General features: G+C 41.8%; 1 protein-coding gene across 5 annotated transcripts in view; it reads right to left on the bottom strand.

Moving 5' to 3' along the window:
* gria3b (glutamate receptor, ionotropic, AMPA 3b) overlaps positions 1 to 19160 on the bottom strand; it is an 89386-nt gene that overhangs the window by 45337 nt on the left and 24889 nt on the right. For all 5 annotated transcript variants that reach the window (XR_007484543.2, XR_007484544.2, XM_049733127.2 and 2 more), the window contains exon 3: positions 11350 to 11589. Coding sequence is in view for 3 of the 5 variants with exons in the window: in XM_049733127.2 (XP_049589084.1) it covers positions 11350 to 11589 (240 nt within the window). In the remaining 2 variants the exon portion in view is untranslated. The remainder of the gene's footprint in view (positions 1 to 11349; positions 11590 to 19160) is intronic.

Here is a 19160-nt window from a genome sequence, read left to right as displayed (position 1 = left end):
TCCTTTGGCAATTTCTCAGTCACAGCAGTTGTAGAAAAATATAGTAGAAGGAGCTTGTTTTGACAAGAATTTACTTGCTGTTTGGGGACCACCTTGTAGTAATGCGATGCAATTCAAATATTTTTGTGATAGCACCAAATTACAACCCAACATTTGTCTCAAAGTACTTAACATATGAAGCAAATCTAGAAACTCTCTATTCACACATCAACAGACCAAATAAACTCCTGACTGATGAAAATTCAGTCGAATATCGCGTAAAAAAACCTGTATGTACTGAAGACTTGAATACATTTTTTTGTCTGTGTGATACTCGCCAATGGACGTACTATTAGCTCTTAGGAAACTACTGTTGCTTATTTTCTTCCAAGCTCAGCTTGTGGCAAACACAAGAGACATCATGCGCACTTTGATCGAAACATAACACAATTATATGAGCCTGATACTCTTTTACTGGTAAATTGAGACTTCAATCATGTTCCTCTTTTATCAACTCACAGTTTCAGACATGTGCAACAAGCGGGAGTGAAACACATGCCAACTCTGCCTTGTGCCAGAGTGTGATGTCTTTTAATTGGAGATGATTTTTTGGTTTTTATAATATTGTTATTTTATGTTTTATGACCTTATATTTCAACACGGGGTGTGTAGCAACTGTCGATGGGTCACAATGCAAGTTTGACAATACAAAAGGCCACATTTTGACTGAAAAATGCCTGATAGTGAAGCGAAATTGTCTGACGCTTTTCTGAAGTGTCACCCATTTTCCATGAGCACGGCGGCAGCAATGACAGCGGCAGCGGTCTCTCATACGCTGCACTTCCACCCATCTGTGTTACCTACCACCAAAGTTGCAAAGTGACGATTTGAATAACACGGATGCATTATTCATTTTCCCGAGGCAAACGCTCAGAACCTCACCAACCTCAAGCCAGCTGGAGTGCATGGCAGGCTTCCCGGCAATAAAAGCTCCTCACATTAAGAGATGTCATGCAGTTTAACTGGGTTAAAATGCTCTCTGGTGGCTTGGGAACCATCGAGTGGAGGGCTGGTGTCAGCAAAAAGATCAATGAACCATCATCTTCCTTATAATCACGATGTATGACTTGATGATTACAAATAAAGTACCCATGAAAAGCATCATAACATACTTAATACGGATTTCTATATACTCCTTTAGCAAGGAATAAGAAATTCTGTAGTGTGTAAAATCTCGAATGTGAAGGAAAACTATACATTACGCAAATTACTCTGAAAATGGGAGTTTTATCAATGAGATTAGGATCACACAAACCTTTTATTTTGAAATTGCTGATATTTTCCTCTCTACCTGCCCGTGGCCAGCCACAAACCCTGCGCATGTGAACAATTGGATTCATTGAAAATTCAAGGAAGATTCCATGCTTGCCTGCTTTTACATTTGTATGGAAATTAGCAGATGGGATCTGGTTAGAAGTAAATAGTCTGTCAAGGAAATGATTACTTTTAGTCCCGTTTCTTTAAAAGTCAGCTCTAAAGTTAGTGCATCTTAGGCCCACTTTTAAAACCTATAAAAAGAACTAAGCCCGAGAGCTCTTTTGACCACAGTCAACTGTCTCAGTCTCAAGAATACAGGAGATACAACGCATGCATCGCTTGGGTAAACATGTAGTCAGTCACGCGTTGAATTGAACATGCTAACTAACCATGCAAAACCATTTGCACACAAGAGTATCATTCATTATTTAAAACAAATGAGTGCAAACAATATCAAATCCAAAGGGTTCAAAAGTAAATTTATTTTTCAGTGTGTCAAAAACAAGGACTGTGATAACTGTAATTGCATAACCACAGGAGCTGCTGATGTTTTTTCCCCCCCACACAGTGCAAGCTTGTATCCTTTGTCCGAGCATGCAAACTTGTCATCAAAATTGAACCAAGAAGAAGCGTGGGCAGGCGATGTGCGTGTGTGTCTAATCCGAATGTGTGAAGGGGCACATTTGCAATGAAACCTGGGAGTTGAGTTGCTTTTTCAATCCTCAACACCCACTTGGTGTGCTCGAATGCAGGCAGATGCCGCAGTGAAGGGTGGAAACTCAATCGTTTCCTTTTTAAAACGATATCCCAACATTGCGGCATGCAATCAAATCCCGCCTGAGCCTGACGACGCTCAGTGTGCGTATAAATCAGACTTGTTGTGGTGGCGAGTGCTGTCCTCTTCTTTGCCCGTCAGTCGGATTTGAACAGGATGATTTCTGAAACGTCACCCGTGGCGGCTCAGCTGTAATTGAATTGCATCTAATCTCATTGCCCGGCTCCTCTGGTTCCCTGCTTCTCATTAGGGCCGGGTGCAGGGTGTTACAGGCTTCCATCGCCTGCGCGCTCGCCTTTGCGATCTTCTCACGTATCGCTCAGCTGACCCGGGCTAACGAAGCAAATTAGAGAAGCAAATTGCACATTTCTCCAGGCATACACTTTATAATTGCAACATACTGTCAGCGTTTCTAGGTCCACTTGCTCAACTATATCAATGCAGAGAGTACTCGAATCTGAAACTTAATTGCGTGAATGCTGGATGGATGCAAAGTACGTCAATATATTTTATTTTCCTCACTTTTGGAGGGGATGTGCTTCTTTGTCAACATTTCTCAACGGATTCTCACCATTTCAGTTTTTAACATCTTCTGAAAATGTACAATTGTCCATTCATTCCCAATGACACATTCAGCGTAACAGAATAACATAATTTCCATTCAAATATCAATATACTAATATCATTCCACATAATTGCATATCTTTCTGTCAATACATATCATTCAATACCATTCCACGCATTTCATCAACTTATGCGCATTTTGCATCAGTGCAATTCTCAATCATTCCATATCATTCGATATTATTCAATATCATTCCATTCCTTCCATATGTTCCCAGGTGAACCAGTTTCATTCAACTTCATTGCATATCATTCCACATGATTCCATTTTGTTTCATTCAGTATTCTGGCATTTCTCATTCATCAGTTGATCAAATAAGAATGAGCAATAAACAAACATAAGGGCACGCGGAGCTTGAATTGGTTAACCTCCAGGATTCCTTAAAGAATGAAAATGAAATGCCCAGCTGGTCATGACTTCAATTGTAAATGCAGTAGCTCTCTCCTCTTAACTTGACAATGCGCAGCAAAATGAAAGTCTGTGAAAGGGCGACATAGCCCACTGAGCACTGTCTAAGGTCTCAGAGAGCATCAGGAACAACTAAATGGAAACTACCAAGATAATGGCTTGGCCTCATAACTGTGGACTTGGCTTGATAACACGTTTAGGACTCCATAGCTCTAAAACAGGAGGCAATTTACACGCTGGACTCGGGGACATTTACAGGACCACACCACATGTGCTCTCAGTTTCCTCCACAGATTATGTGTATTTTTGGGAGGAGAAATGCTTGATGAATTCATATTGTGAATAAGAAATAAAACAAAACAGGGTGAAAATATTTACATACAATGAAATTAAATCAAATCCAATTGGGGGTGGGAAATAGCCTTGAAATTAGCATTTTCAATTTGCAGTGTCAAAGCCAAATGGTTCAAAGTTATATTTTTGCACAAGGCCTCAAATCCCCGGTGGCACCCATGCTGCTACTATTATTATTATTATTATTCTTGTTATTATTATTATTATTATTGATTACAGAATCCCTCCTACCACCGCACAACATTAAATTTGCTTTCATATTCACAGTGATGCATTGTCTCGTCTTTTGAGCAAGCCAAAATAAATAGTTACTCTGAAACACTATTTGGAGCTTGCTGACAATTTGCCTCCTGGCTAAGTATGCTCAGAGAATTCTGTGAGGATCCCCCCTCCCTCTCCCCCCTCTGTTTGCACAGTGGAAAATACAATCTTTGGCCTTTATATTGTCTCTCACTAGTCATTTGGCTTTGGCCCATAGGTGTAAGTCTAAAATGATGGTTTGTAGTCTTAAACACCTCGTAGAAGGCTACTGCGATTAAAGTCTGATGGTTGTCTATAATTGAGAATGTGGAAGTGGCTGTAAAAGTGTGGCATTTAATGGAGGGAGGTGTTCAAGAGGAAGACATACTCTCGACTAGTTTGCTATAACAAAGGCATTGTGTGTGTGTGTGTTTTTTTCACAGTTTCAAACAGTTATTTTAAAAGTCATTCAGCCTCAGAACCTATCCCGACTGACATACGGCGAAAGACAGACTACACCCAAGACTGGTTACCAGTTAGTCACAACTAAAGACAGACAACCCATTTTCCACATTATGTCTCATGTAAAAATTATTGCAGCAAGGTCTACAACTTCTCCTGTCATCCCTGCCAAGTGGAGAAAAGAGCTTAAGTCGTCTGGAGGAGTCGGACTGTGAAGTGAAAGCAAAAAGTAGCGGAAAAAGTGTGAAGCCAAGACTTTCATGTGGTGTTTACAGTGAGTCGCAAACCAAAATTGATTGGCTGCCAAGTGTGTTAATCAAAAAGACAGCACATGTCAAATCAAACAGAAGCAGCGTGTTGCCGGTATCTTTCGAAGTGCATACATGCAGAGGGGAGAGAACTATCCACTCACAGATTCAGTACGACGCCGCCATCTCTCTATGCCTGCCCCTGTTTTCCCTCATTTCCTTCTCGCAGCACATATCCAAGGATGGAGCATGTGAGTGTGTGTGTCGTACGGACGCTGTAGTATGCTGATGACGACAGATCCGTAAGTTAGACAGAAATAGAAAGATCTGTGTTTGTCATGGGCATCTACGTATATTCAATGTGTTGTTTCCGCCACCCCCGTCGTCCATTCAGCAGTGCAATATTCAAACGAGCTTTTGAACTTGGTGGCTGGAACGGAGAGGAGGCTCCCAGCAGTGATTTTTATGCCGGCTGAAGCCAGCGTTGAGTAGGTGGCCGAATGGCTTTATTCCAGCTTCGCCTGTAAAAATTGGAAAAGCATGGTGCTTTATTCTGACATGCCTGCGACAGATGACTCTCTCGATCTCATGTTTTGAAAAGCACTAGATGTGCTCTAATGTAATGGTGTGGTGCTCCTTGCAAGTCAAACTCAATGAGTACAGGAATGCCAATTCGGCTATGATATCAGTTCATGTGTGCAAAATAAAGAGAAACACTAGTGATCCGTGGCCTCATTCATATTTTTTTTTTCATGTGCATTATATGGGCTCGCTTGCCGTGCCCTTTCTTGTCGGCGTGTCCGAGCTGATTTAATTCCTCTGATGCATGCATAATTTAGTTGTTATGAAGCAGGCGTGAAGGAGAAGGCCATCAAAGCACACGAATCATGTGTTTGTGCAAAGTCTCGACTGGGATTGGCTGATGAGCCATTACGGTAGCTGGGATGAGACAGCAAGCACAAGGAAATGTCATGTATCCTGCACTACAGCACATGCCTGTTACTGTATTTCACGTTAGAAAATGCCTTTGGTTCAATGATTGTATTCAACTTTGAAAATTGAGCGCAAAACTATTGCCTGAAGTCTTATAGGCTAAATGGATTTGCTACATACACAAGAGGGGCACATAGAAGTAATCGGTACTATACTAATACAAGAACGATCAAATTCTGGCGTTACAAAGTTTACTGTATTGGAGACATGCACATTACAATCTAGTTTGGTATATGCCACAATAAGGGCTTAAAAGGCGACATACAAAGGAGGAAGAAAATGAGAACAAAGCTCAACATTTTGCTTTTAAATAATATATGCAATTAATTTGGGACTGTATTGATTTGTTGACACTGATTGTACACAGCGAGTGTACACAGTAATAGTCTTTTGTGTAATAGTGATAAAATAAGAACATGGTATTCTCAACATGACTACAGTTTATCAACTGGAAATGACATTTACAAAGCAAGTATTCAAGCATTCAACAAATACGTATTGCTTGCTTTCATTGTTTGCTTAGCCTGCTAACGTTGCCAAGGTTAAGGTTTAGTCATTTGTGTTTAGTTGTCACACACGGTTTGATTGATATTTTATTCATGACCTTTTCAATATTTTGAATGTATTTTCTATTCAATTTGTAACAAACAAAAGTGGGAGATTCCAAAGAAAATATAAATACCAGACAGACAGACAGACAGACAGACAGACAGACAGACAGACAGACAAATGGATGGACGAATAGACTGTCGGACCAGATGGATGGACGGATGGATGGACGGACGGACGGACGGACGGACGGACGGACGGACGGACGGACGGACGGACGGACGGACGGACGGACGGACGGACGGACGGACGGACGGACGGACGGACAGACAGACAGACAGACAGACAGATAGATAGATAGATAGATAGATAGATAGATAGATAGATAGATAGATAGATAGATAGATAGATAGATAGATAGATAGATAGATAGATAGATAGATAGATAGATAGATAGATAGATAGATAGATAGATAGATAGATAGATAAAGCAACAACCAATCAATGGAAAGTGGCCAGCTTAGTTCATACTAATATTCGCCTTGTTTACAACACTTCAAGCAATGGCAAAACAGTGCGATCAAATTATAGCAGAGGCTTGACGTGTTGGACCATCAAAGGCATCCAGGAGAGTAGAGGGAGCCATTTATTGCTTGACTGTTTAAGCAACATAGGCAACAGTCTCTCGATGGCCAATTAGAGGCTTTGTTGAAGAATAAGGTGTAAGGTTGCCGTTTGTTACAGTCTCTTTGTACGATTGCTCTCTTTCTTGCATTCCATCTAGCTTGGTAGTAGAAAAGAGGCTAACTACACACGGTCATCCCATCCTCCTTTTACTCAAGCCTCTTGGCCCTGTTGGCACATCTCACTACCAAATGTGTCTAGACAGATTGGTCTTGTCTGCCCGTTTAACAGCTTTTCAATAGCATGAATGGATTCTACATAGCCATGTTATTGGTGTGGTAAACACAAACACGTTTGATCTACTTAACTGTTCGTGTGACTTTGAATGTCAATCATACACAACTCAGACATATACAAGACTAGGACCTGACCAAACTTTTTTTTTTTAGGCCAATACATATTTCGATACTGGGCAGAAAAAAAAAAAATATTGTAAATGTTTTGTAAATCATCCAGATTAAGCTTTGGTCAGACATGCAAGGGCAGACAGTCATCATCACACCCACAAATATATGTAAAACATACTTTACGTTTCAGAAGCAATACACTACTAATTCACACTAAGGATGGATTTTGAATCTTCTCTACTTAAGAATAGGAAGAAGTAGAAGAGGAACGTTCTGAAGCCATGCATGTCCTTTATCTCCTGCCCATACCTTCTGAACAGTGTTGACTGTTCCATGATAAAGTAAGATTACTATATTTACCTTTAAAGTGATGTAACTATTTTAGAAATTCAAATACAAGTTGAACTTTAAAACAACTGTATAAATGTACATCATAATATTAGTCCTTGAGTGTTTTGCACTGAGCTCCTCTGTCTTGCTGCTTTTGTTTTTATGTTAGGTTGTCAGATAAAACTTCATTTGAATCCAATTGTAAAACTTACAATACATTTTGTTGCAATGACAGAGTAACAGGCCAACTGGTTGGGGTGCCAATACATCCGAATTATCACCTCGTAATAAACTATTCTTATTGTGTTCCTAAACCTCATATGATCAATACGGCCCTTTATTGTTCCGAATGGGCTTGCTCAAATGCTGTGCTCTGCAGTGTGGGGGTCATTGGAAATATTGACAGAGTGAATGAAAGAAGTACCTCAGGGTTATTTCTGCACTGAATTCAGTTTCCATCTGGCAGATTTCTCTTCAAAGAACACTCAACTTCCCAGCACTGTAATGAGCTCATGACATTGAACACTGTTTCAAGTGCAGGTTCACCTGTCGAGCCGTTAAATGATGGAAGTAAATTAAACGGGTCTGTGTTTGCTGTGAACACAGGATCATTTCCTTTATAGCTGCACAGTTCAGACAGAGTTACAGACAGAATATCGACTGATCGGGGGAGTGGTGCAAGGAAGCCACAACATACGGGTACTGCACAACAGTATCCGCAATGGGCCATGGAGGGACAGGTTCTGCCGAGTCGCCAATGCTTACTCAAAGGTGCACTACGTTTTGGCTCCCAGGAATTCTAGTATGTTCTCTCCCCGTCTGCCATGTTCTGATGGGAGTCTCTTGCATTATTATGTTCTATCGTCTTGCAGGTTTAGGGCACATTTGTTGCAGGGGTGGGGGGTGGCGGTATACTGCTACCATGACGTTTGTATGCATTCTGGATGGATGGCCAAAAATGTGCTTTATAAGGCCATAGAGACCTTGCAATCTGGTCGACAACTTCAAATAATTCTCAAGTCCCTGTCGATGTTTACACAAATATGAAAATGTTTCGTGACCATCTTGAGATATCCTGCCCACAGAAATAACAAATGAAGACAGCAATTGACTTGGCTGTTCCTCGTGGATAAGCACGAAGACGATTTATATTAATTTGCTCAGTCTTTCTCCAAAAGGGTTGTCACAATATCAGTAACAGTTCAGCCATAACTGAGTAATGATAACCCGACATGGCAGGCTTATTAGGTTATGCAATTGTTTTACTGCAATTGGGTGGTAGTTCTGGTCTGCTCGACAGCATCCAATGGAGGATATGCACGTGACGTCACAGACCGGCCGACGGTTTGCTTTGGTGGCAAAAAGTGGCGGACGCTAAAAGGGGGGGTGAGAATATGAATATGGGGTTGATTATGCCCAGAAGAGACAATAATGTCTGTAATCACCCGTCTCTGCTGCACAGACCTGGCAATTGTGTGACTACACTTGACCACCCCAACAAAATCCAGCAGCACCCTTGTCAGCATCTGTGTTTTCAGGGGAAATTGGAAAGGATGGCAAAAAACGCATAGAAAATTTGCTCTGTTTGTGATAACGTTATAGAGAATGTTAAAGGGTATGTTTATTGGGATATTTACTCTGTACACACAAGCAAATCTGTCAACTACTCAAACTAAAAGAAACATAGTCCCAATTAAGATGAATTAAGATAGCAAGTCTTACAGAGCTTCAATTTGCTTCCAGTCCGGCTGCTTCATTACAGCATCGGCTTTCAAACAGCAGTCTGATATTGGCATTTGAAGCACAAATTTACCTCTAGTACATCTAAGCCTGATGCATACAAGCCATTACTCTGCGGATCTGAGCGTGCTCCACTAAGGCCTAAAAGCCTTCTGTGCCGGCCAAATAGCAGCACCAAATGAATAGCACGGCTGTAATTAATCTTCTCTATTGACTGAATAAAACCTTTCAGTGAGACTTGGCGAGTGAACGTTATTTATTATTGCTCCTGTTTTCTCCCTATTACCAGAGAGTTGAGAGAATAATTGAAAAGTCACTTCTGTTATTCTGGATGATCAAGGCTTTTACTAAAATCACACAAATACATTGTATCATATGATTTTTGTTGTTGTTGCACATAATGTAAATTGGGGCTATTTGATGTGAAATTCGAACAAGGAAATGTATTTTTGTTATGTATCGTTTACTGACAGTGATAACTCTTAAACACCCGGCATTATCTGGACACAGGTAACACACGCGCCTACTGTTGCCTTAATTGCTGGACTGAATCGTGTTTTGTTTCTTTCTTCTCACATTCCCCTCCCCCTGATACCCGCTGGTCCCTCCGCTTTATTTATACTAAGTGTCCACCATCACTCTCGCTCTGCCACTTTTCCAGTCTCCTCGTCCCCCACCTCCCATCCGAGCCTGCCCTCAGACATACGGAGGAGGCAAAATGGAGGGACGGCGGCTGCGGCTCAGCAGTGTCGGCCGTGCTGAAGGACGTGTGGGTTGCTCGCATCCGCAGGGAAGAGCCGATGAGTGTTCTAGTCAGAGTGACCCTAATTAACCACGCGTTATCTGCAGGCTGTGCGCTGGATTAAGGCCTTCTGCTGAGAATCATACTTGAAGACCCAAAGACAGACTTCATATCCTGCCTCAAAGCAGGAAGAAGAGGGGCGGGGTTGATGAGGTGAAAGAAAAGGGCCAAAGAGAAATCCCGATTGGCTGAAGCTTATCTGCCTTCTATTAACGAGCAAGTAAACATCTCAAACGCATGCAAATGTGTGAAGACTATGCCGATCCGCATGTTTCCCCACAAAGACAAAGGCATAAAATATCTTAGTTTGTCATAGGATGAACATGTACCTCCCCCAAGTTTCAGTATGACGGCATCATTATTCTGTTGTGAGATAATGAGCTCCTTTTCTTATTTGACATTAGGAATCCCCCTGAAATGAACACTTCAGCTTTTTGACAGGCCGTCCTAAACGTGAGGCACCGCCGCATTAAACCGGAGTCTATTGTCAACAAGGCAATTCAATCTGAGAACAATACAAAGCCCTCATTGCCGCAGCACAAAGCATGCCAGCCCCAAGCAGGCAGCGCCTGCGATTTGGGAAAGAAAACATTTTAGCGGCAGATGTGACATACCTCATTTCCCATGACAGACGAGCCACTATCAACATGATTAAACAGAAGATTAACTGACACAAACCAGCCAACTGTTCCAAGTACCCAAAGATTATTGCTCATTTCTCCAAGAGCTATGTGTTAATACGAGCTTCTGATTTATTTGTACTGATTTACATAACATAGCACTACTGTATACATTAGTGCTGTTATCACTTCAAGCATTACAAGGCTCTTAGAGAGTATTACGGGCTATCCTTTGCTTACCCTTGTGTTCAGATGCTATTCTCAGGCACTGCAACATTTATTGTGTCTTGTCACTGTTTACTGTCAGAAATAGGGGAACGGCAGTCATCCATATCTGCCACCCAGTGTATCATCTAACCTTATGCAGGATTAATTTGTTGATACATTCACACTGGGACGTCAGTCCTCACCGTGTTAAGTATGGCCATGCCATTCAGCAAAAGTGATGTTACCAAATGTAATAATTACAATAGTGTTTCAATTACTATTTATAAACCAAATGTCAAATTGGGTTACATATTTGTATTCCTACTTATCTTAAACTCTTAAATGATCTGAAACACTGACACCTCAGACAAAATCTAATGAGCTTTTCAATTCAGTTTAAAATTTCTCATTGCTGTTCAACATAGTAAAGCGCCTAAAGAAATAGTCTGTATTAACACACTTCAAGATGCCAGATGGACTCTTCTTGTTTTTTATGACAGGTTGTCTAATAGATTTGTTAAGCAGTGTGTCGCCAACCTGTAAAAGTCAAATGTCAAGGTTATAACAGCAGTATCGTTGAACGAACCACCACAGTGACAAGACATTGTGCCTCTAGGGATTTTTTTTAAATTTTTTGTGTCTGCAGTATATTTCACGGCTGTCTCTTACCTCGGTCTGTGTCGTAGAGGTAGACAAACTTCTGCCACTTGTAGTGCGAGATCAGACTTAGGACTGCTCCTCGTAGTGCAGGACGCATCTGGATGACAAACTGCACCTCGTTGTCGGTGGGGTAACTGGGCGTGACGAAGGAGGTATGCAGCGCTCCGCAGAAGGACGTCAAGGTGTTCATGGACTTTTTGTCGTAGAATCCGAAGATGGCGTACACACCGCGGGAGAACTGGGAGCAAACTGCAAGAAAGCCAAGATATGCCGGAGCACCAGAGGGTTAAGGCTTGTGTCGGCAAAATTTGCGTATGTGCATTGAAAAACTTGCGCCTCATCACTTCAGGCACTAAACGATCGATTGGATCATTTGAACTTCCACTAATAGCCAATTAAAGCTTGATGTGAATCTGAATGCCCCTCAATACAATTGATAAGACAGCATACCCTGGCTAATATGCATTCACAAATCGGGTTACTCGTATAGTCTTTCTGCTCTCATTAATCTTCTGGTTTTTCTTAAGGAACACCTTCCAAAGCACAAACATTTCTGCATGTTTTTCCATCAAGATTCCTGAATAATTCACAGATAAAAATGTCAAGCTTTATTATACATCTTTTTTTTTTAATATAAGTAAAAAAAAAAAAAAAAAATCGGATTCCTTTATCCACACCTTCTGTCATGAAAGTAGTATTTGTACCCAAGGTACAAACCCAGAACTCCTTCCAGGATTTTAACATGTGACACATGCACATTCGTCTGTGCATTTATTATGCACTCCAGTGGGTGATGAATGCGCACCACTTTCAGTCAGAGAAGTTCCCATTGTATTTGAAACCTTACCCTTATGGTCCCAGCTACAGGTGTGCTTTTGTAGCCTTTCACCAACCGCTGCTCGCTTAGTCTGATTTACTTTCAAGTGCTCCCTCTGGGTAATGAAGCATCCCTAGCAGCTGTAAACACTTTGAATATTTCACTACAATGGTCGGATGTTACATCGTGTCACATTAAACGGCTGTGTTAAACAGGTGCCTGATTGTGCTGCAGTTAGTACTGAACCACCTGAAGGATGTCACGGGCCCCCTGCTGGACCCCCTCCAGTTTGCCTACCGGGCAAACAGGTCGGTGGATGATGCGGTCAACATGGGACTGCACTACATCCTGCAACACCTGGACACCCCAGGAAAGTACGCCAGGATCCTGTTTGTGGACTTCAGCTCGGCGTTCAACACCATCGCTCCTGACATCCTCCAACAGAAGCTCATCCAGCTCGCGGTGCCTGCCTCCACCTGTCAGTGGATAACCAGCTTCCTGACCAACAGGAGACAGCGTGTGAGGCTGGGGAGCATCACATCTGACACCCTGACCACCAACACTGGAGCCCCTCAGGGATGCGTACTCTCCCCACTGCTCTTCTCCCTCTACACCAACGATTTCTCCGCAAGTGACTCTTCCATGAAGCTCCTGAAGTATGCAGACGACACCACTCTCATCGGATTGATCCAGAACGGTGATGAGACTGCGTACAGACAGGAGGTGGAGCGGCTGGTCCACTGGTGCAGCCAAAACCACCTGGACCTGAACCCGCTCAAGACCGTGGAGATGACAGTGGACTTCAGGCGAGGCCCTTCACCACTTTCACCCCCCTCACTATCCGCAGTAATACTATTCTCTCATCAGACACCTTCAAGTTCCTGGGAACCACAATCTCTCGGGACCTGAAATGGACCGGCCACATAGACTCTGTCCGGAAGAAGGCCCAGCAGAGGCTGTACTTCCTGAGACAGCTCAAGAAGTTCAACCTGCCGCGGGAGCTGCTGAAGACCTTCTACACTGCCATCATCCAGTCTGTCCTCTGCACCTCCATCACTGTCTGGTTTGGATCGGCCTCCAAACAAGACAAGCACAGACTGCAACGGACAATAAGGACTGCAGAAAAGATAATTGGAATCAACCTCCCATCTATCCAAGACTTGTACCTGTCCAGGACCAGGAAACGTGCAAGTAACATCTCAACATACCCTTCGCACCCAGGTTGCAGCCTGTTTGAACTACTCCCCTCCGGATGCCGTTATAGAGCTCTGTACACTAAAACCAGCAGACACAGAGACAGCTTCTTCCCCCAGGCTGTCGCTCTGATGAACTCACACCACTCTTAGAGTCTCAGAGTCATTACTGTGCAATAACATCCCGCTTTCCTTTTTTGTCTACACTGTTTGTACTATGTGTCCTCTCTGCATCCATTGCAGCCTGGTCATCCTAGAAGAGGGACCCTCCCATCTGTGGTCTCTTCTCAAGGTTTCTCATTTCCCCTAGCTGGAGTTTTGAGTTTTTCCTTGCCCTCTTGGGAGTTTAAGATCAGTTTAAGATCAGGGGGTGTTTGAGAATATCTATCGTTCTTCACATGTCCTGAGTGTTGTTGTTAGTCACCTAAATGTTGAACAGAGGCTGTGATTTACCGAAGTCAAATTCCTTGTTTGGCACGCTCAAACATGGCGAATAAAAAACTCTTGAACTTGAACTCTTGAACTCTCTTATCCGTTCGAGTTACGCATCAAACGATACTCAAGTCTAAAAATGGGAATCTGCCATTTCAAATATTGCACACTTCGTATTTTCGGACTACATTGCAATTAAAGCTGAACAATTTATCAAGTTCAAATCGACATCACAACCAAGGTTTCTACAGCTTAAGGCACGTCAAACTGTTTTGATACAATTTCAAATTTAAGCCAAAATCCACAATGTTGGTCCCAACTAAAACCATATCACAGTTGTGTTGTTATCATTGCGTGATCTTACCATAAGACTCATTTGGTAAATACTTTTTTTAAGAATATTAATTTATTTGAGGATTTGAGACTACGTATTTATTCTCATAAAATTCTGCTAGATGTCTTGACAATGTTTTAAAAAGACAAAATGAACGTTATAGCGCTGTATGATTTTCAAGACTTGAAAGTTTGCTTGAATGCATTTTAATGGCCTTGTTTTTAGATTTATGAATTTATTGTCTTTCAGGAACTTTAAAGCTCTGTGGAAACCCTGGTAATGAATAATAATAATAAATAATGATAAGGAATATTTTTTTTGGTTGACAGTAGCCTCTATTTCACATATATATACCATGAAAACTTATCTTAAATGATATTCAATATATAAGAAAATAATTGCAATTAGATTATTTTGCTAAATCATCCAGCCCTAATTGCAACAAAACTCAAAGCCCTCTGAATGATTTCATGCAGGCAAGCCTTGTTGTGTCTTTCAGTCTGCACGCAACATGCTGATACTCGGGAGAACACGACAGAGCTCACATATTGAGCTCTTTAGCGCAATTACTTGTGAATGAAATGACCAGTTAGTGCCGGGATTTGCCTCATCCTCTCTAATTCCCTTCCCCGCCTATCTAGCTCGCTGCAGACACCTCGCCCAAGGTGCGGCACCTTGAAGCAACACCCGCATCCTGTTAGTGAATCAACAGATGGACAGCAGTATTGTCACTAAGAGCTGCTGTTATCTTCTGCGGTGAATGGAAGCCAGCAGTGTCCTCTGCTCCCTCTTAATTTAGGCCAGTTCTGACACAGAACACGTCCCAAGGGACCAGGTCTGGCGGCATCTTTTTTCCCTCGATCCAGCTGTCCTCTACTTATTAGGTTCAGCTTTGAGTGAGGCTGATCTTCAATAACAGATACTCTATGTGATATGGCACTGAACTCCCTTTTCGGTGTCACAGTCTTATTGTAGTGGAAGGGTTTGTGATCCCATGAGCAATAGTGTGGGGAACAATGTTCAGAGGCATTGTCACATTCTGGCAAGGTTTTAAGGGACTGAGAAATGAGCTCGTTCGTTTCGGGGGCAGACACACACACAACAGCCAGTCGCACTGCTCAGAGGTATTAGGATGTCAGGTTTTCTACCAACACTGTACCAACCAACACTGGTGTTGTCATGAATATATATATATATATATATATTCATGACAACACCACTGGTGTTGTCATGAATATATATATATATATATATATTCATGACAACACCAGTGTTGGTTGGTACAGTGTTGGTACAGTTTTATATATATATATATATATATATATATATATAGATATATATATATATATATATATATACACCTAACTTGTGTTAGGTAAGTTCAAGTCATGCTCATGGTTGTTAGGGTTTTCCAGGTTATCTTTATCGTAGGATTATGTTGGAATGTAGACTATAATGATTAACCAATCTTGTCTTGCTCTCACAACGCAGTAAAATGAAGTGGTTGCTGACTCTGCTTGATTGACCAGCTGCAGAGGAAGCAATCAAAGTTGTTCTGTTTCCCACAACATCGTAAAACACCCCCTGCTCTGATTTGACCAGAGGCCGGGGGTTCACCAAACCTGTCCACTCTCACCCCCACTCTGCTTCTCCTAATAAATATGCCCTTACAGGAGGGAGAGTTTCAGACCTCCATTCGATCATCGCTGCACACACAGCGACGAATGGACTCTCCACCTGCAGGTGTCTAAAAGGACTTACTTGTCTCCCGTGTGGTTCTTGCAAAATAAGTTGGAGTGAGCAAATCTCTAACAATGGTCACCCCACTTTAAGCCAGTAAATGAATCTTTTTAACAAATACAAATGGGGTGTTGCTTTAAATGGGCTTATATACTGCTCATCAATCTTCAATCTAATTGGCCAGTTTATTTATTCATAGAAGAATTGATTACCAAAATAATCGATTGCAAGTCATCTCTTGCACACTTGCTTGCTTCTGAACCATGTTGAACTTGTACCTCATCTACCTAAACATCATTTGGGATATATAGTAAAATAAGCATGCCCTACTGCTATAAATAGACTTCAAGCACCATTAGTGTACCACTACATACAACTAATGGAAGCTGTGCTATTGATTTTCAATGAAGCTGGCGTGTGAAGAAAGCTTTTGTTTTCTTACTCTTGCCCACTAACAAGCTCCACCACACGCTGGGGCTTCATGGGTGTCGGCATCCTGCAGACGGCATTAAAAGTAACTTTGCAGAGTCCTCGAGGGAGACTCGCTATGCTGTTGATCACTAAGCCTTAAGCAATGTGCCATCTTGTCTGTAAGAAAAAAAAATACTATTTTAGCCAGGCAACTATACCCAAACACTTGCATTAAGAGCAGTGAGATCATTATGTAAATTGTAAACATGCTGCAGGTTCTCTTAGCTCTTTTGGGGACATACAAAGCTTCTGATATTACTATAATGAAGACTCAGGTGTGAGGAACAAGCTGACGATTGTCCGTAAGCACTTTTTGTTGTGAAAGTTGTGGGTCAAGCACACTTGTTATTCTACAAGTTGTAAAAATATTGCAAAATGTTTACGTGAGAATGGCCGCCTCCATTCGACTTCATTGGAACTCTTTCAATAATGTTGATGTTCTCGAGGGATGTCCATATTTCCACCTAGGTATGATCAATTTAGAGTCTTCAGTTAATGGGAACATTCTCATCATTTTTTGAATTTGAGTGGATTGGGTTATTTTTACCCAAGGGTGATATACCGTATTTGCCGGTGTATTAGTCGACCTCTTTCGATCCAAAATCGACCGAAAAAAATCGACCTCGACTTATACACCGAGTCATAAAATTTAACTTCGTATTCATCGCTTCAAATGTGATGGTAACCAAGGCCGTTTCTCATGCATCTCATTGTGCGTGGGTGTGCGTCCGTCAGGCTCATCAAACAGCGAGAAACTGAATCATTATAAAGCGTTCGTCGCATTAACACGCATCCTCAGCAACAATTTCAAATATTCTCACCTCAATAACGGACATCGAAAGCCAGGCAGTGACGATGACTGCTAGGGGGAAGTACTGGGTATTGAGCGAATGTGCGAGTCATCGCGCGTCAAGCAACGACAATAACTACCGGTACGTAAACATTCAATCGCCATGTCTGAATGAATGTCGTTGGCACTTAGAAAATATTCGCCAAACTTGGCCAGACTTCCAGGGGAAGAGGCCGAATTTTCACTTGTTCTGGCCGACTGGAGGAACCAGCCGAGGCGGACACTTTACGGCGGTTGAGTCGTTGGCACTTAGAAAATATTCGCCAAACTTGGCCGGACTTCCAGGGGAAGAGGCCGAATTTTCACTTGTGGTGGCCGACACGGGGAACCAGCCGAGGCGGACACTTTACGGCGGTTGAGTCGTTGGCACTTAGAAAATATTCGCCAAACTTGGCCGGACTTCCAGGGGAAGAGGCCGAATTTTCACTTGTGGTGGCCGACACGGGGAACCAGCCGAGGCGGACACTTTACGGCGGTTGAGTCGTTGGCACTTAGAAAATATTCGCCAAACTTGGCCAGACTTCCAGGGGAAGAGGCCGAATTTTCACTTGTTCTGGCCGACATGGGGAACCAGCCGGGACGGACTCTTTATGGCGCAAGAGCCGTTGGCACTTAGAAAATATTCGCCAAACGCTCTCAGGATAGAGAAGACCAAGAAGATGCCCTTTATGACGACAAACTAAACGAAAACGAATGGAACGAGCTTTTCGGAAGTAGCGACGATGAAGACGAATTTTGAACTCTATGTACCGGCAATCACTTTATAATTATAATTTGTAGTTTCTTAACTAAAAATAAACCAGTTTCTAAGAGTGTTCATTGTTGTTAGTCTCTCGGCGCGTAATATCACAGGGTCATGAAGTAAATAATATTTAAAATGGCGTATAGATCGCTCGCTACAAACTCGCGAATTTGAACACATTTCATCAATAAATTTCGCATATTTCTGATTGAATTTTGAAGTTTAATATAATGCAACAATTGAGCTCGACTTATACAAAGGATATATCATAAAATCGTAAATTTCCGTCGAATTTTAGGGGGTCGACTTATACACCGAGTCGACTTATACACCGGCAAATACGGTAACCATTTTGACCCATGCGATTGGATTGGATTTGAACCATTCTTGGTAGCTTTAATGATTTAATTTACCCCTTGTTGGATAAAAATACTGAGCAACAAATTGTCAACCCAAAGTGGTGGGTAGGCTATATAACAAGTCACTTTTAACTTTATTTCTCAACTCATGCCAACTGCCTGCTTGTAAAAATCACTATTGGCTGAATTCAAAAATCCACACTCACTAGTTCCAAGTATGTTGAGACATCTATTGGTTCCTGTGTCCAAAATTGATTTTCATGCTGACTAGTGATCAGTCAAAATGCAACGTTTCTCAAAATTCTCAGTTCACAATTCCTAGCCACTCTTCAAAGCTGTAGTGTTTTTAATTGATCAACAACTACGTATTTTTATATGATTTTCAAATTTAAAACAAGTGTTTTTTCAAAACTTTTCTTCACACTGTTACTTCCATGTATAATATTGTTTAATTCTTAGTAGGAAAGAAGAACTTACTGCTGATTTTCCTATATTAATAATGAGAAAATATGCAACAATGCAATAAGCCGTTATATATTTGCCCACCGGGAGGGATTTGAAGTTTGCTGTAAAATGAAAAGTTCACTGAAGCACCACTTGCTGCTAAATAACTGGAGTAAGCCGCAAGTTTAATGGACTGACTTGAACATTAGTTCTTACATATAGAAATTTCTGTCTGGCTAAACCCAAGGGAGGTGGGTGGGTGGGGGCGTCAAACTGTATTTATGTATTTGTTTCCACAAAATCCTGAACTTTCCATCGCCTCTTTCTCCTCACCTTTATCCCCAGTCTTTATCCTGACCTCTCCTTTTGTTGTCTGCCTTTTGCCTCAGCCATCTGCTCCTGCCCTGCAGCAAACCATCTCTTCAAGTGTGATTCTCT

This window comes from Syngnathus scovelli, chromosome 1 (genome assembly GCF_024217435.2).
Source record: "Syngnathus scovelli strain Florida chromosome 1, RoL_Ssco_1.2, whole genome shotgun sequence".
Lineage (NCBI taxonomy): Eukaryota > Metazoa > Chordata > Actinopteri > Syngnathiformes > Syngnathidae > Syngnathus > Syngnathus scovelli.
Note: the sequence above shows the minus strand (reverse complement) of the source record. Positions and strands in the feature narration are given on the sequence as shown.